Source organism: Recurvomyces mirabilis (genome assembly GCF_035927965.1).
Source record: "Recurvomyces mirabilis strain CCFEE 5264 chromosome Unknown scaffold_24, whole genome shotgun sequence".
Taxonomy (NCBI): domain Eukaryota; kingdom Fungi; phylum Ascomycota; class Dothideomycetes; order Mycosphaerellales; family Teratosphaeriaceae; genus Recurvomyces; species Recurvomyces mirabilis.
The window spans coordinates 402850-426389 of record NW_027041958.1 but is presented as its reverse complement, the minus strand read 5'-3'; the positions used below and the strand labels follow the sequence as shown (position 1 = coordinate 426389).

At 53.4% G+C, this 23540-nt stretch overlaps 8 protein-coding genes across 8 annotated transcripts; 3 read left to right on the top strand and 5 right to left on the bottom strand.

Annotated features, from left to right (window-relative positions):
• Positions 1–1954: 1954 nt before the first annotated feature.
• RPS3 (40S ribosomal protein S3) lies at positions 1955–2896 on the top strand (the record flags this gene model as incomplete). Its single annotated transcript, XM_064840967.1, has 3 exons — positions 1955–2179; positions 2239–2405; positions 2461–2896. 3 exons carry the CDS (start codon positions 1955–1957, stop codon positions 2894–2896), a joined length of 828 nt encoding a protein of 275 aa, XP_064691604.1.
• A 1605-nt stretch (positions 2897–4501) lies between these two features.
• LTS14_008278 (uncharacterized protein) lies at positions 4502–5468 on the top strand (the record flags this gene model as incomplete). The annotated part of the gene is made up of 2 exons (XM_064840966.1): positions 4502–5038; positions 5091–5468. The coding sequence occupies 2 exons, from the start codon at positions 4502–4504 to the stop codon at positions 5466–5468; spliced, it is 915 nt and encodes a 304-aa protein (XP_064691603.1).
• A 255-nt stretch (positions 5469–5723) lies between these two features.
• Positions 5724–6359, bottom strand: LTS14_008277 (uncharacterized protein; the record flags this gene model as incomplete). The annotated part of the gene is made up of 1 exon (XM_064840965.1): positions 5724–6359. One exon carries the CDS (start codon positions 6357–6359, stop codon positions 5724–5726), a length of 636 nt encoding a protein of 211 aa, XP_064691602.1.
• A 525-nt stretch (positions 6360–6884) lies between these two features.
• LTS14_008276 (uncharacterized protein) lies at positions 6885–8320 on the bottom strand (the record flags this gene model as incomplete). Its single annotated transcript, XM_064840964.1, has 5 exons — positions 6885–7741; positions 7794–7874; positions 7940–8104; positions 8167–8185; positions 8297–8320. The coding sequence occupies 5 exons, from the start codon at positions 8318–8320 to the stop codon at positions 6885–6887; spliced, it is 1146 nt and encodes a 381-aa protein (XP_064691601.1).
• A 293-nt stretch (positions 8321–8613) lies between these two features.
• SIP3 (SNF1-interacting protein) lies at positions 8614–12903 on the top strand (the record flags this gene model as incomplete). Its single annotated transcript, XM_064840963.1, has 1 exon — positions 8614–12903. The coding sequence occupies one exon, from the start codon at positions 8614–8616 to the stop codon at positions 12901–12903; it is 4290 nt and encodes a 1429-aa protein (XP_064691600.1).
• A 2163-nt stretch (positions 12904–15066) lies between these two features.
• LTS14_008274 (uncharacterized protein) lies at positions 15067–16153 on the bottom strand (the record flags this gene model as incomplete). The annotated part of the gene is made up of 2 exons (XM_064840962.1): positions 15067–15708; positions 15761–16153. The coding sequence occupies 2 exons, from the start codon at positions 16151–16153 to the stop codon at positions 15067–15069; spliced, it is 1035 nt and encodes a 344-aa protein (XP_064691599.1).
• Positions 16154–18416: 2263 nt separating this feature from the next.
• On the bottom strand, positions 18417–20431 carry LTS14_008273 (uncharacterized protein; the record flags this gene model as incomplete). The annotated part of the gene is made up of 5 exons (XM_064840961.1): positions 18417–19378; positions 19435–19719; positions 19779–19797; positions 19856–20032; positions 20096–20431. The coding sequence occupies 5 exons, from the start codon at positions 20429–20431 to the stop codon at positions 18417–18419; spliced, it is 1779 nt and encodes a 592-aa protein (XP_064691598.1).
• An 864-nt stretch (positions 20432–21295) lies between these two features.
• Positions 21296–23026, bottom strand: LTS14_008272 (uncharacterized protein; the record flags this gene model as incomplete). The annotated part of the gene is made up of 1 exon (XM_064840960.1): positions 21296–23026. One exon carries the CDS (start codon positions 23024–23026, stop codon positions 21296–21298), a length of 1731 nt encoding a protein of 576 aa, XP_064691597.1.
• Between the last annotated feature and the right edge of the window lie 514 nt (positions 23027–23540).

Sequence of the window (23540 nt, the reverse complement as noted above, 5' to 3'; positions counted from 1 at the left end):
TTCTGTGAGGCGTCCAAATACAAACTCCAGCCAGCAGAGCGAGGAGTAGATAGACGTTACCCAAGAGCAAGACTAGGACTTCTGCTTGAGGGGTGAATTGAGGGGATTGGGTGATCCTGACGGCGCCGGTCCCAGTGGAGGGATACTGGTCGAGATAGAATTTGTTCGGGTCGAGAAGGAGGACGTAGTACGCCCAGCAGCTGGGAAGTGTCAGTGGTAGGCTGTACATGGGTCTTTGATTCGTGATTACAGTAGGATGGGCTCGATTACTCCGAAGAGGATGTGTGGCCAGAGGGTGAGGGAGCGTGCCATCCTAAGACGGTCCTGGAGATGTGTTTGCCACTAAAACAGCAATGCTTGTCCAGCTCGACGACCGGTACAGGCGACTTTGATGAATTTTATGGCTAAGTGGAATGTAAGTGTAGTACAAATCAGGATTGAGACCAGGTCTGGGCGATGCGAATGCGGCTAAGCGATGATAATCAGACGACTTCAATCCTTCAGCCACGCTATGATATCTAGGTCCAAGGTGTTTCCTTCATTATGTGAGCTTCATGTGCATGGAGATCAGTGGATATATGAGCCTGGGATTGTAGGACGACATCGATAGAGATTGATGAACAAGATGTGTATGCATTTTTTGCTTGCGCGGACAGACAGCGCAACAGGCACGGACCATTTGATAGCTCGGTGAGCATGTGGCACGATGTGAAAGATTGAAATACTATCCTTGAGACTACTTGTACAGCTACCACATCTGAGGGATACAGAGTCATGATACTAAGAGGCAAAGCACGTTTCGGACTCGTAAGGACTCCCACCGCTCCGTCACGGCAAGCAGAGTGCATCGCGATCCGATCCAACGATGACTGGTGGAAGAGCATCCTGGCACTTGCGCAAAGCCACCTCGGTCACATGGAGATGTCGCCGCGAACGTTCAAACATTGCCCAGCAGCCTGCGTGATTACGGTTCATTGTTCTGACAAGTCCAGTGAGTAGGGAGGATGCTTTGATAACCAACGCCTGGCCCTCTGCCCTTTGTTCTCCGATTAGTAGCGTCTGTATGCACTTAGACTACATTCGAGTCTGCAATGCGATATTGTATCCAGAAAAGTTAGACCAGCCATGTCCAATTCCACCAACCTCGCGCTCACGATCACGAACGTCGTCCTTACCTGCTGCTTATCCTTTGCTCTCTTCGTCATCCTCGTAGCTCTCCATCGAATCTGAGAGCACGTGCTGAGCCTGGGCTACCTGGTCAACCAGCTGAAGGCCATGACTGGCGGGAAGCAAACCATCAACGCTCCACCACCGCCGCCACTCGCACCTCCATCATCAACGCCACAGCAGCCTCATCGAGGTAGTCCTAATATATCGTGGCCCATGGAGTCCCCCAGAGAGGGAACACCGCCAATGGCTCAAACGCGACCGCCGCCTGCATTTCGTGACGACGACGGCGTGTTCAGGCCTTGGTTGGGTGACTACGAGAGTGTAAGGCAAAGTAGTCCTCGGGCTTTTGCTTGATCGGAGGTACTTGGCCAGGATACGTGGATCTCGAGATCACCGGCCTCTTGATCTGACTCGCGATGGCGACGCATCACAGGCCGGCAAGCTACTTGTCACTGTAGATTGCAGTGGAGGGCATGGTCGTGAGAGAAGTGAGCGAGGAAATGTGTCTCGCTGGTGCGGCTCTGTTCCGCCTCCACATCGCTGCCAAGACCAAGAATTGCAGCCCACAGAATGTGTATCGCGAACTTCAGACTTCTGCGCCAACAACTTGATTTAGCCAGGATACCACGAACCACGAACAACAGGTACGTAAAGCACCTCTCGGAATATCCACAGCAGCCAGATACGAAAAGGACACTGCAGCATATACCGACCGACGAATCCACGAGTAGACACTAACAAGCACTCCTGCAGCCCTCCCACATCCACTTCCACCTCCGCAAACATGGCCACAACCCAGGGTGCCAGCGGCGTCAACATTAGCAAGCGCAGAAAGTTCGTCGCCGACGGTGTCTTCTATGCCGAGTTGAACGAGTTTTTCCAGCGCGAATTGGCTGAGGAGGGTTACTCCGGCGTTGAGGTCCGCGTTACGCCTACCGTCACCGATATTATCATCCGCGCTACACACACACAAGAGGTTCTCGGTGAGCAGGGCAGGAGGATTCGCGAGGCAAGAGAAAATATGCCACAAATTTATGGGAGAATACGAGAACTGACAGTTTGATTCAGTTGACCAGCTTGATCACCCACCGTTTCCGCTTCCCTCCGGACTCCGTCTCCCTCTACGCCGCCAAGGTCCAGTCGCGTGGTCTCTCCGCCGTTGCTCAATGCGAGTCTCTCCGCTACAAGCTCCTCAACGGTCTTGCTGTCCGCCGTGCTTGCTATGGTGTCCTCCGGTAAGCGCAGTCTCCTCCCACCCTACATCTCCACGCATGTGCTAACACCTTCCAGCTTCATCATGGAGTCTGGCGCCAAGGGCTGTGAAGTCGTCGTCTCCGGCAAGCTGCGCGCCGCTCGTGCCAAGTCCATGAAGTTCACCGATGGCTTCATGATCCACTCCGGTCAGCCCGCTAAGGACTTCATCGACCACGCCACCCGCCACGTCCTACTCCGCCAAGGTGTGCTTGGTATCAAGGTCAAGATCATGCGCGCTTCTTCCTCTCCCGGTGACCCTGCTGGTGAGAAGTCCGGCGGCCAAGGTCTGCCAGACTCCGTCACCGTCATCGAGCCTAAGGAGGAGCAGCCCGTGTCTGCGCCAAACTCCCAAGACTACGGCGCCAAGGCCGCTCAGCAGCAGGCGTACCAGCAGCAGCAGCAGGAGCAGGCGCAGGCGCAGGAGCAAGGTGGTGAGGAGCAGGGTGAGCAGCCCGCCGCTCAGGAGTACTAGTGGATGTATCTCTGTGCGCAGCGTAGGTTGTTTGAGCGTACTTGATGGATGCCGGCATGTTTTACGATGGCGCTGAGATGTGAGATGCGTGCTCGATAGACCAATAGTCTCGAAACGCATTACCATTCTTCAATCTCAACTTCGTGCATATGAAAGTATCCCACAATCGTCTCACCACCCGAATGAGACTTCCGTCTCGTTAAGGAAAGGTTCGACATATCATTCTCACTCCATGGGCTTGAAGTGCGCCCGATTCGCCAAAGCCATACCTCTTACTACAACTATGTACAGGTCATCACCTTTTAGTGTTCAAGTGTCACGATACAGCTCACATAAGGACTGACCTTAAGAGTATCATTGAAGACGGGGTCTTCATTCGGCCCAGATTCACGCCTCGTTCGAGAGACGTGCTTGTGTCCTTCCCAACAGATGCTTCATACCTCGCTGGTCTGCCACAGTCCATCATGCTGTGGTATAGCCTGTGGCGTTACAGTTGAGCACTTTTGTTGTCTCAGAAACTCGCTCCATACTGTTGTCGGATCACAGGGCCATCTTGATCGTATGCAATAGCTTCTCCGCAGCGCTTGCCCCTTGGCCCCCTGGTCGAGATACAGATATTCCGTCTCCGACACAGCCTCGTCGTAATTGGTCTCTGACATATCTGACACTAGTGGATCCGCATACGTCCTCCTTGCCCTGTCACTCAGATCACATCCTGTTCCTCCGTGCTGATGCCGTCAAGACTGGGTAAGATAAACTCTCATCTCCTCTTCATTCCCGAACATCGTACTATCGATACGACCCTTTCATCCACAAGCTCAGCCCTCTCGATCTCGAAGCAAGAAAGATAGCCGGGAAGCCATACCTTGCGGACCGCGAGGCCGACAATCGTCACTTGCTCGCCGCTCCTCACATAAACTCACGAGACTGGACAAGATTGGAGTCTTACAGATCCGTCGTGCGGCCAGTATCGCCCAAGTCTAGAGTGGTCGTCTTGACAGTGATCGCATGATCGGTAGAGAAGTCAAGTGCACTGATGTACGGCACATCCGTGGTTTGAAGTGTCAGCTACTCACCAGTCTTGTTGGTCTTAATGATGCTTAGGTCGTAGACCAGGACCAGGGTCCTCTACCAGAGCTCCTTGTCTGCTCGGACAGGGTACAAGGCGCATGTTCTGGTTCCTGCACCCTGGCTGCTTGATGTCGTCTTGCCTTCGCCAGATACGTGCTCCTGTTTGCTATCCGCACAGGTTCCGAGAGTAGTCCAGGAGAGATGCATGTGACGAGCTGGGAGGGTCTGAAGAAAGCATAAAGCTTTTGATATGCCACACTATCTCGTGTATATACTAACCATTGATCCGGGACATGCTTTGTGAGTCAAGGGTCCGGTGGAGAGTGGTAGCAAGGACACTTGCAGCACACTACGACTCTCAGGGAGTGCAATCAGATTATGATCTCACATCACCTTCTGCCAACTTGCGGGTACACCACAACGCCATAATGTCTGCCATTCTGAGGACATGGTGTCGAGAGTTGAAGTGAAGCAGCGGTCCTCTAAATGTGCTTCCGGGAGCAACCGTACACTAGTGTTTAGGACCATTGGCCAATGCTTCATGTCGACCGCAACAGACACAAAGACTTCATCGCACCCCGGCAACAACGACCTCAAAGCCTCTGGATGTCACAACAAGGTGCCGTTCGGCCTTGGGCAGTGGGTCTAGCCAATCGGCTTCACCTCCAAACATTTCCGCTACATGCCAACCAGATCCTCACCACAGCCGGAATCTACTACGGACTCTACTCCGTCGTCTCACCCGCGGTATCTCGTTGGCTAGCACCCAAGACGTACAAACACTTATCGAAGTCATCCCGAGCAAACTGGGATGCCCGAGCTGTTGGATTTGCTCAAGCCATCTTCATCTCTTACCATGCTTTGAATGTCATCTTCACGGATCCGACAAGACCGAATGCTACTGCTCATCAGCGATTATGGGATTACTCGGCTAGAGTGGGAAAGGTGCAGGCGTACGCTGCTGGGTACTTCCTTTGGGATCTTTACGTCACATCAAGATATGCGGGTCAGTTTGGGCCAAGTGCAGCGGCTCACGCTTTTTGCGGGTTATTGATTACAATGATCGGATTCGTAAGTCCTACTGCCGTTCAATGAGTAGCTCGTATCCTAATCAGAGTCACAGCGACCGTTTGCAAACTACTATGGCGTGAACTTCATCCTTTACGACCTCTCGACACCCTTCCTCAATATTCATTGGCTGCTGGACAAGCTTCACTTGACTGGCTCAAACCTCCAGCTGTACAACGGCATCGCTCTGATCTCGACCTTCTTCAGCGCAAGACTGGTATGGGGCAGCTACCAGACCTGGCTTTTATCGTCCGATATGCTTGAGGCCTGGCGAACGGAAGCGGAGATCGTGCCCACATGGTTGTTCCTCACGTATCTGGTCAGCAACACGACGCTAACATGTCTGAACTTCTACTGGTTTGGTAAGATGATCCAGGCATTACGGAAGCGGTTCGAGCCACCCAAAGATGGTGATCAGCCGGCACGGAAGTAGCATGGCCTGTATATAAACGGGAGTGTGTACATCATTGTGTGCATTGGTTTTGGACTCTTCTAGCTAGCACCTGTAAATACTGACAATCTTCACCACATCTTGTCCGGCGTTGACGAAGAAGGAACAGCTGATGTATCTTTCTACTAAACATCGGGTGCAGCAACGCGATCAGACACTCGTGGGCAGGAGTGAGGATTCAGTTCTTCTATAAGTCCCCGTACCATACGTCCTGGGAACGTCATCACCAGAGGATGATCACTTCACCGCACCATCCACCCTCTTCGGTTTTCTAGCCCTGATTATGGTCCCTCCGTTCTCGTCTCCATTCCCATGCGCCTCGAACCCCAAGTCGACCTTACTAACATAGTACCCCTTTGCCGCACTCGTCCGCAAATAAATCGCCGCATCCCTCTGATCCGCCACCTCGCACGCTCTCCGGGTCAATTCCTTTCCAATGCCCTGACTCTGATAGGCAGCGTCCACGCCCACGAGCTCGACAAGGAAATGCGGCTCGCCACCCATCAACTCCTTCCTTCCGGCCTTGAGATCTTTCAGAGCTTCTGCCAGAATAGGCGAGTGATCCTCGATAAGTGGGACGACGGACGTGATAGCGCTACTCGAGCTGGATGGGGAGTCTGGTCCTAGATAGTGTAGGATGAAGATACCGACGGTCTTTTCGCCGTCAACTGCTAATAGCAGGCGTGCTGCTGGGTCGGAGAGAGCATGGCGATAAGTCTCTACCCACCATTGTCGTGTCTTGGGAGTGTCTGGGATGATTTGCGACAGGGAGGCGTCAGGACTGTAGGAACGAGGGACCATGGTACTCATTGATTCCAGATCCGAGGTGGTGGCATCGCGGTAGACTACCTTGTGATCATGTGCCGTAGCCATGTTTGCTTGAAGTCTTTTGAGCGCAGATTAGGTGTGGATGGACTGCGACTGTAGTAGCTTTTCTCGAGTCCATCAGCAATGGATGATGGAAAGCTGTCGACGAGATATGATATGTATCGATACGTAGCTAGCTTATCTATTGCTCTAAATCTTAGAGAGACCGGCTCCTATAGCTCCGGATGGAACGGCATGTTAGCTCGCGTTAAGTAAGCTTTGTTCGTCAGTCGGTGAAGCATAAAGTCGGACTAGCAAGCCTGTATTGGTATACTTGGCATGCTTTCGAAGTCAAAACAAAGACGATTGTACATTTGCACCAAGAAGTGCTTGTTCTGAAAACGAAAATGATTTGTGACATCGATGATACTGTGCAAAAACCTATATCTGAATCAACGCAACAGCAGGCTCATGACCTGCGCATCATGCCTTGCGGACTTGTGCGATTTGTAGTAAGTAGACCTTTGCCACCGTGACATCTTATGGCGTGCCGACCGGGTACACTGTGGTGTAGTGTGATGCAGAGCGCATCTAAGCACCGAGAGCTGGGAAGGCGGAGCTGTCCTGGGCGTTGAAGTTACCACCGCCACGAGGCGCACCACCGCGCTGCTCACCACCGCCACGAGGTCCTCCCCTAAAGCCCTCCCCGCGACCGCGACCACCGCGTCCACGTCCCTCACCACGTCCTTCACCACGATCGCCACGTCCACGACCGCCCTCACGATCACCGCGGGAGCCGCCACGGCTGCCGCCACGACCGCCACGTCCGCCACGTCCGCCCTCCTGCTCGACGGGAGCGTAGTACTGGCCATCAAGCTGGACAGTCTCCTTCTCAGTGCGCTCCTTGGTCTTCTTGGCCTTGCCGCCAGAGCCAGAGAAGAAGTTCTCTTCTTCTGGATTGCGGGAAAAGGCTGTGCCTTCTGGGAACTTCTGTTTAGAGCCCTCGTTGGCTTTGCGGACTTCCTGGTTGCCGGAGCCGAGAGCTAGACGCTTCTCGGCGAGCTCAGCAAGGTATTGCTCGTAGGACTTGGTCTTGTCTTCCTCCTCGGCGGGAGCAGCGTTAGCCTCACCGGTAGTGGCGTCAGGGCCGTTGCTGAACGCGGGATCGCGAGCGTCGGTGTTCGGAGTGAAGCCTGGCTCGTCCTTGCCCTCGGCCTGGGCGATGGCTTCGCCGGCCTTCTCATCAGCCCACTCGCCAGCACCAGTCTCGGCGCCCCATCCGTGCGCAGCCTGCTTGTCGTGCTCGCCAATGCCGGAGTGGTTCTGGCGATCGTCGCGGGCAGTCCTAGTGCCGCGGTACTCGCCTCGGCCACGGCCGCCTCGCCCACCGCGTCCTCCGCGTCCACGGCCACGTCCGTCAATGTCGCCTCCACGGTGCTCCCTAGGCTCTGTAAGAACGTCAGCAAGGGATCAGTCAAGTTCTGATAAGTGGTGACGAACCCCTAAGGCGGTCGGAGTGACGATCCTGGCGCATGCCATCATCACGACGCTCGGCACGGTTGTTGTTAGGGCGGTCGCCGGCTGTAGTACCATGTTAGTATGGTTGACCTACCACGTCGCGATATCCAGCATGTGCATTGCCTTACCTAGGTCGGCGCGCCTCTGCACATCCTGCGCACCAGCACGTCCTCCCGCAGCAGGTCGTGGAGCATCGGCAGCATCGTTGCGCTTGCCAGACCTCTGGACAGGCTTGTCGATGGCCTTGGTGGGCGGCTCGGGCTCGCGGTCAGGGTCGAGCTCGGGGTCGTTGCCTTGTGTGATGTCAGCCTATGATCCTCCTTTCATTGTTGTTGTTCGCAATGCAATGGCATACCCAGGAGGTCGTAGAGATTCTGCAGATCGCACCAATGTCAGCCAATGCCAATGCATGAGGAATTGTGGTCGCATGACCAGGCAGGATTATCTCTGTAGTGACTGTGGGAGTGGGTGGATGGAGTGCATACCTTGCTCGCGATTTGGCTCGCCATGTTGTGTCTGGATCCGTCACGAGCAGATCTGGTCCATCGTTGACTGGCGTCAGTAGCAAGAGTGCGAGGTCTTCAACGCGATCGACCACCAAAGCTCCAGCAAATTCGGCGCTGAGCCGTGCGCCGGGCGGGCATCATGGCTTGGCATTAAAGTTGGCCTGATCTGTGAGGCATCACCTTCTGACGCGTATCATGTCAGCAGTTGACATTTGATCGAATCGTTGCTATCGCTCCTCTATTCCGAGTCATGCACGGCAATGTACATACGCTGTATAATATAATCAAGTAGTATAATGGCCGACAATGAAGACTCCACCACTTCACAATCCTCACTCACAACAGTCAATCAACCACTAAACCTCATCCCAGTGACGCTCAAAGAAGCCGCCCTCGACTCTCCCACATTCCGAGCCACGTCACTTCACTTCGCGGACCAGATTGACATCATCGAGCGATGGCTTGATGGCTATGTCAGAGCGGCGACTAAACTCGCAGCAGATGTCAGCACATTGGAACATGCCGTTAACAACTTCCTCACTCAGTCTGCTCCCCCGGCACAGGTCAGCGAGGCAGCACTCGACCATGACTACACCTTGCTGGCCATGCGGCGATATGGGGAAGGTGCAAGGGAGTGGTGGGGTAGCATGTTGAAAGGTGCCAAGCGGTACGATAGTACTGTGGTAGAGCCGATCAAAGCATTCCAAAACGCCGAGCTCAAGAACTTCAAGGAAGCACGCCGAGCGCTTGAATCCACCCAGAAGACGTTCGATCATGTGATCTCGAGGTATCTCGGTCAGAACAAGACTAAGGAGGCCAGCAGCTTGCGGGAAGATGCTTTCCAGCTCCACGAGGCACGGAAGGCGTATCTTAAAGCAAGCATGGATTTCTGTGTCCTTGCGCCGACTGTACGCGCGAGTCTGGACAAGTTGATCGTGCGAGTCTTTGCAGATCAGTGGAAGGAGATGAAGGGTGCTCGGGAGGGTAACGCGAGTCTGTTCGCCAAGTGGACTGGTGAGATGGAGCGAGTACGAGGCTGGAGCAGGGAGATGGAGAACAGCGAACGAGCATTCAAGCGCGAGCTTCTGACGGCACGACGGCAAATTGAGGACGAAGCACAATCCATGACCAAGCCAAGTCGCGAGCTCGAGGATTATGCAGCGTCTACCGTCCCATATCTCGGCACCGGTGCGAGCACAGCAAGTGGAATGGCAAGTCCCGCCAAACCTCAGCAGACGGAGAAGAACGAGAAGCAAAGCTGGCTCTATCAGAAGACTTCGGTAGGCAAGCCTGCCCGAACGGTCTGGAGCCGACGCTGGTTCTTCGTCAAAAACGGCATCTTCGGATGGCTCATCCAAGGAGCAAGATCCGGTGGCGTCGAAGAGAGCGAACGCATAGGCGTGCTACTATGTGGTGTGCGTCCGGCCTTTCAAGAAGAGCGCCGATTCTGCTTCGAGGTCAAGACCAAGGATAGCAGCATTGTACTGCAAGCTGAGACACAGCAAGAACTTACGGAGTGGATCAGTGCTTTCGAGATGGCGAAGCGGAAAGCACTCGAAGACCCAGCAAGCACTGACAGTCCTGGCGTTGGTACTGGTGGCATCGACCCAGCTTTTGCCATCAGCCCGCCGGTGGCTCCAGAATTTGCCGCAAAGGTAGATACAGCACATGGCGCCGATGACTCGACGCCCTCACAGGTGTCGATGCCGGAACGAGAGGCAAGCTTTGGACCTGCTGCAAGCCGCTCTAGCTTCGATGTCAGCCAGCCACCACCACCTTCTGCACGCCGAGTACTCAGCTTGGAGCGCGAGCCTGGAGAAGGTAACAGAGAGCATGCTGCTCGCATCATGTCGAAGCTGGATCTGTCGAAGCGAAGTGCTCCCTCTGGACAGTACCAGTCGTCTGCATCTCCAGCTGGTGGTATCGCCAGTCTCATCTCGGCCTCACATAATGTCTTGCCTGTGGGTCCTGGTGCTGCGCCAGTAGCTTCACCATCTACACCCGGTTTCGCCCAAGACCAAGCAGCGAAGCGCAGTGTGACTATGCCCTATAGCACACTCGCACCCAGCACGCTGGCCAATCCACCTGCAGCGACTAATCTCAGCCACACAGCCGTTATTGTAAGTGGCGAAAAGGGGGTCAATCTGGGTCGAGGGAATGATGGGTCAGGTATGCCATCTGGTCTCATGGCAAACCTGTGGGGCAGCAACAATTGGGGATATGTCAATCGCCTCGGTCTTGAACCACCGAAGAAGGAGAGAAAGATGTCTTCCGTCTCGCCTTCACGAATGGTATCTCTTGTCCAGTCACAGGACGATGTCAATGTCATGGATGGTGGGCGTGACACTCAGGCTACGTTGTCATCCAACCCGCTGGCATCAGACACGGACTTGGCAGCTGGCATCAAACATCGGAAGACTCTCAGCATAGCCACTGACACACCCGTAATACTCTCTAGCCGCAGCGTGTTCTCGGACGACAAGGACGAGTTCCCGAGCTACTATCCGCTCCCGTTGAAGGCACAACAAGCACAATTCCGCATGCTCTTTCCATCGGCACCTCGCAACGAAAAGGTAGTGCTGGTATTTCGAGCTACCTGGAATCCGAATGAGCAAGAATTCCCAGGTCGTGTCTACATCACATCGCAGGAAGTCTACTTCTACTCGAATCATCTGGGCTTGGTGCTGGTGACTGGCGCGAGTCTACGTGGTATCACTGATGTCACCGCGGCACCTGGGCGCGACTGTGATTATTTGTACCTGCATATGCGACCGCGCCACAGCGAAATTGGTCAGGACGAGGAAGATCTGCGCAGGATCACGATCAAGGTCTTCCTGGAACCATTGCGGCTACTGCAGAGGCGACTGAACTACCTTGTGCATAACGCCAACTCTGAAGAGCCTGCCGCACTCGAAGAAGTGCTGAAGACGCTGATAAAGATGGAGAGTGAAGATCCAAAGCGTAGTTCCAGTGTCGAAAGCTGGGAAGACGTCGTATACGATCCCGAGACACCTGACACCCGTGCAGGAGACCAACAACGCACACCCAATGGCCGTCGTGAACACAACGTCAAGACCGCTCTCCGCATTGACGGCACCCTCTTCGACAACCGCGGTGGTCCAGCGAAAACCGGCCGCGAAGTCCAGAAGTTCAAACTTCCCACCCAAGCCGTGATATACTCACCCCAAGGCATGCAAGCAAGCATGAGCCGCGACTTCAACGTTAGCGCCAAAGCCCTTTTCCACGTCATTTTCGGCGACAAAAGCGCCGTCTTCCAACTCCTGTACTGCAATCGCTGGGCTGACAAGACGGTACAAAGTCCTTGGGTCAAGAAAGCAGGCGATGGCGCGCATTGGACTCGGCAATTTAGCAGTGCTGAGCAAGCTACCCCGATGAGAGACGAGCAGAGAATTGATGTGTATAATGATCATCTGTGCTATGTCGTTACTAACACGAAGGTACCGTGGAAGCTGCCTTATAGTTCGAGGTTCACCCCAACGACGAAGATGGTCATTACGCATACGGCGAAGAGTAAGTGCAAATTTGCCATCTTTCAAGCCATGACTTGGACGCAAGCGCCTAGGTGGTTGTATGTGAGGCATTTGGTCGAGCAGCAGGCACTCAATAGTCTGGAAGCTGATGCGTTGGACCTGAGCAACGTGGCTATGGATCAAGTCGCCAAGCTGGGTCATCATAGCAAAACGAACCGCGCGATCGAGATCTTCGGCAGTGTAGGCCAGCAGACGGAAGCACAGCAGATCGACGCTGCCAGCATACCGAAGCTTGGGAACAGTCTGAGTGGAATGAAGTCCAGGGCTCCCAAACCTGTCAATCTTACACGATTGATTGTTGACGATGTTCTGCAGAAGATTTTGAGGAGTATTGGGTGGATGATGGATGTGGGAATGGCACTTTCGAAGAGCATGATTGGGGTCTTCACGGCGCATACACTGCTTATCGCCCTCCTTGCGTTCTCGGCGCTGTACAACAGCTGGTACGGCTACCGAGAAGGACTTACCTGGTGGCAAGACCGGAGTGCTGGGCGGTTCATGGCACGTGTGGGCGTGAAGCCTCAGCCAATGCTTAGCAGAGCGGTCTATCTTTCCGACATCAACGAGTTGATTGCTCAGCCGGAGCTACAGACGGTACTCAGAGCAGGAGGAAACGCTACAGCTATGGCGGCCGGCGCATATGATCGAGGAGATGGCAAGACCTGCCTTACGACTTTCACAGACCAGCTTACGTCATCGATTTCTCAGCCCTCCTCTGCATCGTCGCAAGGGAGCGTACGTCTGCATCATACCCGGGACTCCTTAGCACGATATCGACACGACCTGCTCGTTGCTTTGCGAGTGGTAAACCGTGTTGAGCGCGATGTGGTGGAAGCAGAATGGGAGGAGTACTTGTACACCGAAACGAAGAAGTGCATGAAAGTCGAGAAGATGGTCACAGGTTCTGACAAGAAGGGAAAGCAAAGCCAAGTCGACGTTGAGGGCGAGCTTGGAAAAGGGTTTATGGAATATTGCAATAGCTGCAGGAGCGATTTGGCAGGCATGAAGAAGAATGGCACAAATCTGTTGATATGATTCTGCATAGCGATTGCCGCGAGACTGCATCTTGAGCGTGTAAAGATACCCTTTTAGCGAGAAGACTGCATTTATGACAAGAAGGTTTTCCTGTTTCAAGCGGCCTCAGGCTTCACGAATTCCTGATTGCTACTTCGTCTCGGCCTTGCATAACCTCACATCCCTACTCAGCCTTGCACCTTATTACTCCGACCTCGCACAAGGCCGTGAAGTAGCCTCGTCGTCGACTTTTGCTTTGCGCGGTTCGCAATCGCCTTGCTACGCCCTATCCTGGTCGAAGCTTATATCGACCTAATGATCTGCTGCTGATAGCTTGGGTTCAGGACCGGTATCATGGATGAGAATAATGTGATGCCTGGTAACGTATGTGGGCGTTGTGAGGCCGCTTGTAGCCTTTGATGAGTAAAGTCTTTCCTGGGTTATGCCGAGAGCTGTGAGGCGGTACTAGGAGCCAAAGCTATCTACTATCGACGCAGATCTGCTTGGTGGTCCCAGAGGTGATCTTGTTGCAGCTCCTCTGCAGATACACCGAGTAAGCAATCCTTACTGCCTTCTCTCTGTCTCTCGGTAACCAGTGTTGAAGAAGAAGAAGAGTGTGAATCATGTGTGGCTACCTCTGGAGGTTCCTAACTGGACGTCCAAAGCCTCCTGACCGCACAGAGCGGACAGCATTATCGACACGGAACGAAGACTTCTCCTATCAGTCCGAGTCAAGAAGATGGAGGTACGAGCCTCCCCCAGAGTACAGACAACAACCATGCAACGACTTCTACATCGCAGCGGAGGCACCTACAAACACCACCAGGCTCAAAAGACGACCAGTACATCATGATATACGACAGTCATCTTCTCGAGTGCCGCCGCAGAAGCCGTCTTACGACGTTGAGATGTGGCGGCGACGAGTCTCGGCGAGCCATGGAGAGGGCTCTTCGCATGTCGGGTTTAGTGATTCATCCCCAGAAGCCAAAGCTGTCCATGGCGAGGCCTGGGTATATGGTAGTAAGATCGATCGTTCATTCGATCTTGCTTCTGCAGCGGCAACGATAGTGACATATGAACGGGAAACCTACAGTCCATCCAAGGCTCAAGTCAGTGCCGACCCGAGGGTGATCGGAACTAAAAGCTGTGCCGTATGTCTCGAAGATCTAGAGACGTCCCGATTCGTCAGCAGAGCTCTGCATGCTGGGACGAAGGAGAGCCACGGAGACGACTCATGCCTTAGCTGCTGGAAGAAGCACGTTCGCGTAGCCGTAGAAGGAAATAGTACTGATGTCCGCTGCGTCAAGAGTGGATGTAGAGAGGTGTTAACAGAGCAAGAAGTCAAACGTCGAGCTAGTCCGACGAGATATGCGCGGTAAGCATGGATCACGGATCTCGAAGATATATCACACCACATGCTGAGACCATGACAGATACCTAGACAACCTCACCCTCGCCACCCTCCGCTCCGACCCCCAATACCGCGAATGTCCCTCCGCCAGCTGCAAAAACGGCGTAATCCACGAAAGCGGCCACATCTTCCAATGCCAAGCCTGCGGATATCGCTACTGCACGTCCTGTGAGGTCCCGATGCACGAAGGCCAGACCTGCTCTCAGTATCGTTCGCGAAAGCAACGGGCGGGGAGAGATCGAGCGACGGAGTCGTGGCTCGAAAGGCATACCAAGGCTTGTCCGAGCTGTACGATTCATATCAAGAAGGATGGGGGGTGTGATCATATGACTTGTAGGTCCTCCGTAGGTCGAGATGTCTGGGTGTGCTGCGAGATCGAGCTGACGAAGATGAAGGTAGTACTTGCCGGCACGAGTTCTGCTGGCCATGTCTTGCTCCGTATGCTGGCGGTCACGGGATTCGGATGATTGGCAACACAGCTCATGGTGCCGGGTGCGCTTATCGGGCATGATCGGTGATATATCTTGCAGGCCGAGATGCCATTCGGTCACTTCCTAATGTAGTCTATGTATGACATCGTTGCGATTAGCGTTGCACAATCACTTGCTTGGAGAAGTTTAGACAAGTAGTGAAATGGTCCGAAGCAGGTGCTACAAGGATACTGTTAGTGCTTCTTGATGGTATACACATCGTCAGAAAGATCTATCCCATCTCCCGTAGCAGAGATACAAGGTCGCGGGACGAGTTGCCTCCCAGAGTGACAGTACTCTGCCTCACAACGCGTTGCGCAAGCCGATCAGTCCCTCCGCGACTCTACCCTTGACCACACTGCTCGTAAGCTCCGCCTCATCTTGATGCAGTCTTCGCTCGGGACTGCGTGGGTGGTCTCTGTAATATCGATGATCGCAACCAGAAAGCTCATCATCGGCTGATCGTAGGCGGTCTGTCGGTAGGAGATCTGGTGGCGAGCTGGGCAACGCCGGCCCATATATCATGCGGCTGCTGCACGCCGTTGGCAGTAATACTGGCGCTGGTAAGAGCTTGGGCACTGGAAGGCCTTGTGACGGCATTCGAGCTTGAGCTTCGCGTCGTAGTTCGGCGACTGCTTCCTCGACGGCCTTACTGCTCGCTCTGACTTCTTTGAGAGAACTCTCCACTTTTAGTTGGTGGAAGGGTATGTCGATCTGATTAGTCCGAACCTTGTATATCGCGACGCGTAGTCGCAGCTTGAGCATCTCAGACTTGGAAGTTGGTCTCATTGTCAGGTGGCTAGTCTGTGACGAAGGGTCGTAGTTGATAAGCGAGGAGAAGGACTTGCGGTCCCCGGACGAGTGCTGTCCGACCTCGCCATCGTCTGACGGTGTGTTGGGCTCGGTGGGTGAGAGCTCCTGGATGACTGGTACGTCAGCTGTATCCTACAGTAAGTCAGCGTCACGGTCCTCGACATCTGTGCTATCCTCATCTTACCAGGTCGACCTTCTGGAACGCTGCCTCCTCCACTGGGCGAAACCGCGTAGCCTCCCCAGTCTCTGCTGAACCAGCCTGGAACACCGAGTGCGTACTATTACGCGAGGTGGCAACATCACTGAGCACTTTGTCTCCCGACAATCGCCTGCTCTTCAGATACGTGAACCCCCCTTCATTCTCCACCATTGCAGTAAAGCTCCGTTTGAGGGGACTGCTCGCCATCGGCTTCTTTTTGAGCAAGGCTGCTATCGGAGCGACATCTTGAGCTGACTTGATGTTCGGTGACCGGTCTCCTAATGCCTGTCGTGGTGGCACAATAGTTGGAGGCAGTACGCTCGGCTTACCATTCCCGTAAGTCGTCTGGTTCTCGTCGTGAACCATGTGAGACGCCATGCTAATGGGTATAGATACAGTCGGGTCTGGATGAGGATGGTTGTACGCTCAACAACGAAGATATGATGTCGTCCGCGCAAGGTGATGTTGTGCGCATCAACATCTCAAGGCGCGTGTGTCTTGGTCGCGCGCAGCTTAGATAAGATAGAACTAGCGCATCTAGATTCCGCCACGATAACACGTGACTTGCGCCCTTTCGTGTTCAACATCAACATCACGACTCCATCTTCCTATGAATCCAATGCAAAGGTCTACATTTCTACCTCCATTGTCGAGCAGGTGGAAAAGCTGCGTGTCTCCGTGGTCACAACGTCGTCAATCACCTTCACAATTCTCATACTGACAATAACAAGACAACCAGATCTAGTGTACTTTCAAGAGCGGAAGTAGATTCTCACATTCTCCATGAGGCTGATCAATATTGACACTCTTGCCTTCGAGGAGTACTACGATGCGCAGACTCCTCCATACGCTATACTATCACACCGCTGGGCCCATGGCGAGATCACGTTCTCGGATTTTCGTAAGGCTCGGCGGAAGGATAGCTCGGGCTACTGGAAGGTAGCACGTCTGATTGATGCCACACGCCGGTACAATACCTGGGTTCGAGACTTGGCTGAGGAGGTTGAAAGCCAGAACAGCTTCGTTGCAAGTGGCCCGATTCTCATGATACAGCATGTATGGATCGACACTTGCTGCATCGACAAGCGTAGCAGCGCAGACCTGTCCGAGGCGATCAATTCCATGTTTCAGTGGTATGCTAACGCCAGCATCTGCTTTGTCCACTTGCACGATCTGCACACCAGCAACTCTACACCAACCCGACCTTCTCACCAACAACTTGCGAGAAGTGTCTGGTTCGGTCGTGGCTGGACTCTACAGGAACTCCTCGCCCCGCGACGAATACTATTCTGCACTGCCGATTGGCAATTCGCCTATCACAAGTGCAATGGCGATGAGTGTGACCAACTGCCGCATACGGCACACATTAATCAGGAGTTAGCTGATGCGACCGGGATTCAATGTCGCAGCCTCTATCATCTGAATCTCGACTCGTTATCCGCCGCCCAAATCTTCAGTTGGGTATCTCGGCGGCAGACCACGCGGATAGAGGATCTGTCGTACTGTCTTATAGGGCTCCTTCAAGTCAACATGCCCTTGTTATATGGCGAGGGACCGAGGGCGTTTCTTCGACTGCAGGAAGAAGTTCTTAGAACGAAGAAGGACGAGACCATATTCGTGCACACGGACAATCGTTTGCTAGGGGGGCATCCACTGAGTTACGCGCGGTCAACAGACGTCCTATGCCGTCTACCATCTCGAAGTGAGCCTCTTACTATCAGCCAGAACACGCTCCAACTTACAGCGCCGGCCATGTCTGTTAGCGTGCCAGACCGAGGACTCCTCGAATTCTGGATCATACCACTACACTGCACGAGCGACGAACCCAGCAAGACGCTCGGTCGATTTGCAATACTCGTCAGTCGCGACATCGAGCCCGTGGGCACAACATATCGTATAGTGAACGATTTTCGTCTGCGAGAACCACCAACCGATATCGTGGGATACCGGTTGTGCCACAATGGATCGGAACGAACCCGCTACGAAGTCTGGTCAGACGCGCATACAGACCTACGGATCACAACGACTAGACGCATGACTTGTGGCACCTTCTTGATAGATGTATGAGATCAAACGACCAACTGATAGCACTACGCCGTCCGAACAGATCTGTCGCACTAGATTGCCGAACAGTGATCGAATATGGGACGCGGTCAATTGGAGCAGTGATCGAATATGGGACGCGGTCAATTGGAGCAATCCCGTGGATACAGAGCGGTATTGGTGATTCGGGTCTTGACCGTTCTCCTAACAAACACTTTGCCAACGACTGGCAATGTCGATACTCCCTTCCGCGTACGAGCATGATTGGAAAGGGATGGTATCGAGACGAGATGCGCGATAGAAGGCTGAATAGGCAACATCGTTCAACCAAGCAGACCTTGTAAGACAAGCTAATACACCGAACAGTAAGATGTACAGCTTTGATTGAGATGATCGGGATACTCATCCGGGTAACAAGCTATCTATGGTGTTGGTTTAGGTATGGTATGATATCGGACGCACGACAACCGCACACTCGTGGCTATCGGTGCGCTGACTTATGTTGCAGATCCAAATTGCTCATTTCTACAGGAGAAGCAAATGAACCATCATATCAGTCCGTCCCGAGATGGTGGCTCCTCGCAGGCTTGATGCGGCATCAATCATCAAACAAATCCTCCTCCTTGTAAACATTCTCCGCATCCCTCGGATCATGCTTATTCACCCAACTAGTATACTCATCGAAATCCTGAATCGCCCGCTCCGTCGGCACGGTCAGCGGCGCAAATGACACCCCCCTCTTGGCGAAATCCTCCAGTCTCGCCTTCGTCCTCTCCCGCGTCTTGTTAACACTATAGATACTTATCCTATGCGCCGAAGAAGTGACGTGCAGACCCCAATTCCACGCTGCCCGGACGTTCAACGGCTGCGTGTTAAGGCTGTTGTCCCAGCAGCGACAGACGATTTCAATCCAGCCTTCGACTTGGCATGGGAGGTCGATCTCCCATGTTCGCCAGGCGAATTTGCGCTTCGGACTCATGTCGGCGATGTCGCAGGCGTACCAGGAGAAGCCACCATCAGCGCTGAGTTCGACTCGTTCGGGCCAACGTCCACCACCGCTGTATGCCCAGCCTTTGCAGTGGATGCTGCCGTTGTGGATGACGATTTGTTTCGTCCAGGGCATCATGATCGCGGAGCTGACGGGCATTTCTTGGATTTGAATGCCATCTGTCATGCGCTGGTTGTGCTTGCCGACTTGTTGATTGAAGTATAGATACTCCTGACTCTGCACAGGTGCTGGCGAGGGGTTGGGCCCGATGGCTTTGATTCTGTACAACCATTTGCAGCTGCGGGCGCCGATGTAACCCATCACTACTATGCGGAGAGGATAGCCGTGGATGCGAGGTAGTGGTTCGCCATTCATTTCCCAAGCTAGCATGACTTCGTTGGCCTTTACTTTCGACCAGGGCACGCTGACTAGGTAGTTATGGACCTGGTTCTTCTTGAAGTAGGTGTCGGCGCCATAGAATTCAAGGTGATTGCCTTGGTAGACCAAGCCGCCGCAGGCTTTGATGACTTTCTTCAGACTGACGCCGACGTATTTGGCTGTTCCTATAGCGCCTACGATTTGGTTAGCAAGAGGTGTGCGGGCATTGAGTGGGTTGCACTCGACTTACCTTCGGCCCATGGAGCATTGATCATCTCGTCGCCTTCGCCAGAGTATTGATTGATCTGCTCAATGCGGCGAGTGCCGGAGCACTGTATCGTGACGGTCTGCTCCATGCGTGGATACTTGCTCTCGTCCATCAGATCGTCTAGGGTGAATCGCTTAGTTTCTTTGACCAGGCCATCCAGATCGAAGTAATACTTATCCTTGTCGATCACTGGTATACCACCATGATTGCGCACAAAGTGGAGTGAGTTCGGCATGATGTCTTTGGCTGTGACGAGACGCTTTGGTGCTGTAGAGAGTCAGTGTTTGTAGAAGTGGCCCAGCATGCAGATCTTGAGACTGCCATACCTTCCCCGTTGTATGGAAACTAGACGATTGTCAGATCTCGTAGGTCATGAGGTGTTCAATGGCAGACCCAAACTCACTTCTAGCAGATGAAGCATCTCCTCATGCTTCTCCTTCTTCACAATATCCCACGATATGGCCGGTATGTCTGTCAATGGTCCTCCCACAGCAGAATGCCACTGCTTCCATCGAACTCCCTCTAGCACTGGATTGGTGCCTGGTATCGGCCCAAGCTGAAATTCCGGAGGTGGTGGGAACTGCAAGCATACGTCAGGATCACCACAATATCCATCACATGGTCATGATCGACGCCTGCCTACATTTTGACTCTCCATTATTTTCGCCGCCTTCGCCTTCTTCTCAGGATATGCCTCCCACTCGATGTACCCCTTCCATCCCTCCCTTTCCTCCTTAAACAACTCCTCGGGATTCCCGACTGCTCTTATAGCACGTTCATCCTTCCACGGCTCGTACTCCATGGGCTTCACATAACGTATCTGATCACCAGACTGGTCGAGGATGGGCAGGCTGGCAGCATGGAGACCTTGTTCGATCTTCCATTCGTCTGGTCTGTTCTTTTGCTCTTCCTGTTCGGTGCGAGTGCGGCCGAGTGGGAGCTCGACTGAGCCATTGCTGTTGGTGTCGCCGGCTGCCATTGCTGGTCGCTGCCGCCTGGAATAGAACTGTGGCCTGTGAGACGAAACGGTGGCGTGTGCAGGAGATTGTACGGTGTAGGGTAGGAGAGTAGTTAGGACGGGGAGGGGGGGATAGATTATGAACTGCCGTAGCAACAACCTGATACTATACCATACAAGCCCATCGTGAAGTGCCGGGCACCATGCGCAGAACCTGCATGGGTCTATCATGCATGAATACTGAGACTCGCTTGTTAGATCCTCGTCTCCCTGTCCAATAGCAACATATGCCGCAAGGAACGACATGGGCGAGGTCGATGGGATGAGCAGGCTTGCCGGACTGATTGCGGCCGGCGTGAGATGGAAGAGTGAAAGTGACATGCCTTTATCGTCATGATGCTTTTTTGGAGAATTGCCGGACTTCACCGCGATCAGGACTCGGCTCCGGACGACATCTCGTTTCGTCGTGTCTGCATGACCAGAGAAAGCTGCCTCTTATTAAAGTCTCATGCTTATTACAGTCTCATGTCAACACAACGTAAGCATTGCCTCTTGTCAACGCGAAAATGACAGCATATCAAGTCAACAATGCAATGCAACGCAATGCAAATGTAAGTTTGTTGCCCACATCCTGATGATGATACCCCAATCACGACCAGCCAGATTACGCTCGTATGAATAAGAACAACAAATCCGAAATGCCAAGGAGACGGAGACAAAGGCTCTTGCTAGATACAGCTGTAGGAGAATCAAGGAGCTGTAGACTTGCGACGTGGTTGGCGTGGTCGGTTGACAGCAGTAGTATACATCTATCCTACACGTATAGGTACAAACAATACCCAGGGTATAACACAAAAATCACAACACCCGCCGGATACCGCCAGTCTATCCCTCCTCCCCTTCCCCCTCCCCCTCCTTAGGCACAATCTCAAACACCAACCCCCCCTTCTCCCTCCCCAGCGCATCACTCATCCTAACCCGATACTTTCCCTGATCCCACAAATCTTTAATCGTCAACTCCCTCGTCCTGCCCAAACTCTCAATATCCCCAATCCTTTCCAACGTAGCATCCAAAAACTCACCGAACCCAGGCTCGCCCACGATCTCGCGGAAAGCATTCATCATCGGCACGCTGTCCGCCCGGACCATGGCATTACTGTCAATAGTAAACACATTAATCGAATCATAACTCTGGATGAAGTCCGCCCGGGTCATGACTTGTCGGGCCTTATGCAACGGCATTTGAGGCAAAATATGGCCCTTAACCGGATCATACCGCGTCTCCATCTCCGTCTCCATCTCCACCAACGCTTTGGCCAAGACCATAGCAGCTGAAGCGTATTTTTGCTGATCCATGACATCGTCATCCATTTCCATGCCCAAAATCCAGCATTGGTTCAGAAACCACGTCTTCTCCATGCGACAAATCTCGGCGCACGTCTGGAGCATATCGTGGCTCTTCGCCACGCGGGAGAGGAAGGAGAGGCGGCCGCCGACCATATCGTAGACCTGTTCCAGAATCTTGGAGTCCGGGATTTCATTCTTATATTTACTTCGATAATTCCGCAACGCCTCCAGCGCGCGCGGTTTGCTGAGATCCAAGATCTTGATGATGTTCATACGGGTGGCGTACTGCTTCAGGCGCTCATAGACCCAATAGTCGTCGCTGTTGAAGATGGTGGTGACGAGACTCCCTGCCGCCCAGGCCTCGGCGCGCTGTTGTAGGAGTTCGAGGAGGTCGCGACCAGCTTCGTCGTCGCGGAGGAGGTGGGTGGAGTTTATGATGAGGATCAATGGTCTTCCGATAGCGTTGCGGCGTTTCAGCGCTACTTTCTCCAGTTTATTGAAAGCTCGTTCCACATCCAGAAGCGCACTAGCATCTCGTGGACCGCGAATGGAGAAGAGAGAACCGATATTGTCCTCATGGAACTCGAAATCCAGCGCCTTACCCAGCCGTATCCGGAAAATCTCCGGATCAGCATGCGCCTCCAACATCGCCACCCCTTCCCCATCAATCTTCGCCATGGCATCAATCAGCATGCTGCTTTTCCCCGTCCCCTTTTCGCCAACCAGAAGATGATACTGGCCCTTGGCCTGCCCACACACAATGGCATCCAGCAATTCCTGTTCCTCCCGCAACACCCAATGCTGGCGATGTCCCTCATCGTCTACAAGTTCCTCGCCTCCAGACGGGGTCCCCTGTTTCGCTACAGCAGCGAGATCTAAGACGGGATCGCCGGGTGCGAAGGCGTGTTCGATTTTGGCCAGGACTTGGCGTTTGTAGTAGATTGTGTAGCTGTAGCCTACGACTCCTAGGATGCCGACCGAGGCGAAGGTTGTCAGGGCGGCTTCGAACATTTTGAAGGCTGTAGGGCCGAAACTAAAGGGTTCCTGTTTGCCGTCCTTGTTCTTTTTGGGGCCGTCCGGTTCATCAGGGGGCGCAGGGAGAGCATCCGAGGGCGTGACGGGGAGGTTGTAATTTGTTCGGATTATTGTGTGATGTGGGTTAGATATGACCAGTGGAGGAATGGGTATCCTAGGTCGTGTGGTATAGATGTGTACATGGTTCGGCCTTAGGAGGTGGCGTAGAGCAGTGAACGAGCGTGGATGGGCCATGGTGGTCCGGGATGGGGATGGGAGACTTTAGCAAGATTTACATCTTTCACCATTCAGATCGTCATGTCATCACGAAGGGACTGAACCAGTCATTGCTGAATGTGATAGACAAGATTAAGGTGTAACGGAATAGTTGACCTCGTTGGCGCAAGCGCTGGAGAAATCGCGAGTCGCCAGTCGCGAAGAAGACGGGAAGTCAATGTTGCTTGCTGCGGGCCGTGGCTTCATCTTGGCGGTATAAATGTTGCGGAGATGATGGACGAGGATTCTTACTCTTGCTTCGAGCTTTCATACCATGATTGTTCAGAAGGCACTATTTTGATGCTTTACCGTTGGTTCAATCAATATCAATAATGATTGGAAGGCTGCTTGTAACATGATAATGCCGACACGGGTAGGCGGAGATGATTGACAGGACAGGGCTGCGGCGAAACACGGAAGAGGTCCAGGGCGCATGGACTTTGATGCATCCCGTCAGTGCTGGAGGAAAAGTCAAAGTGGACCAGCATTATTC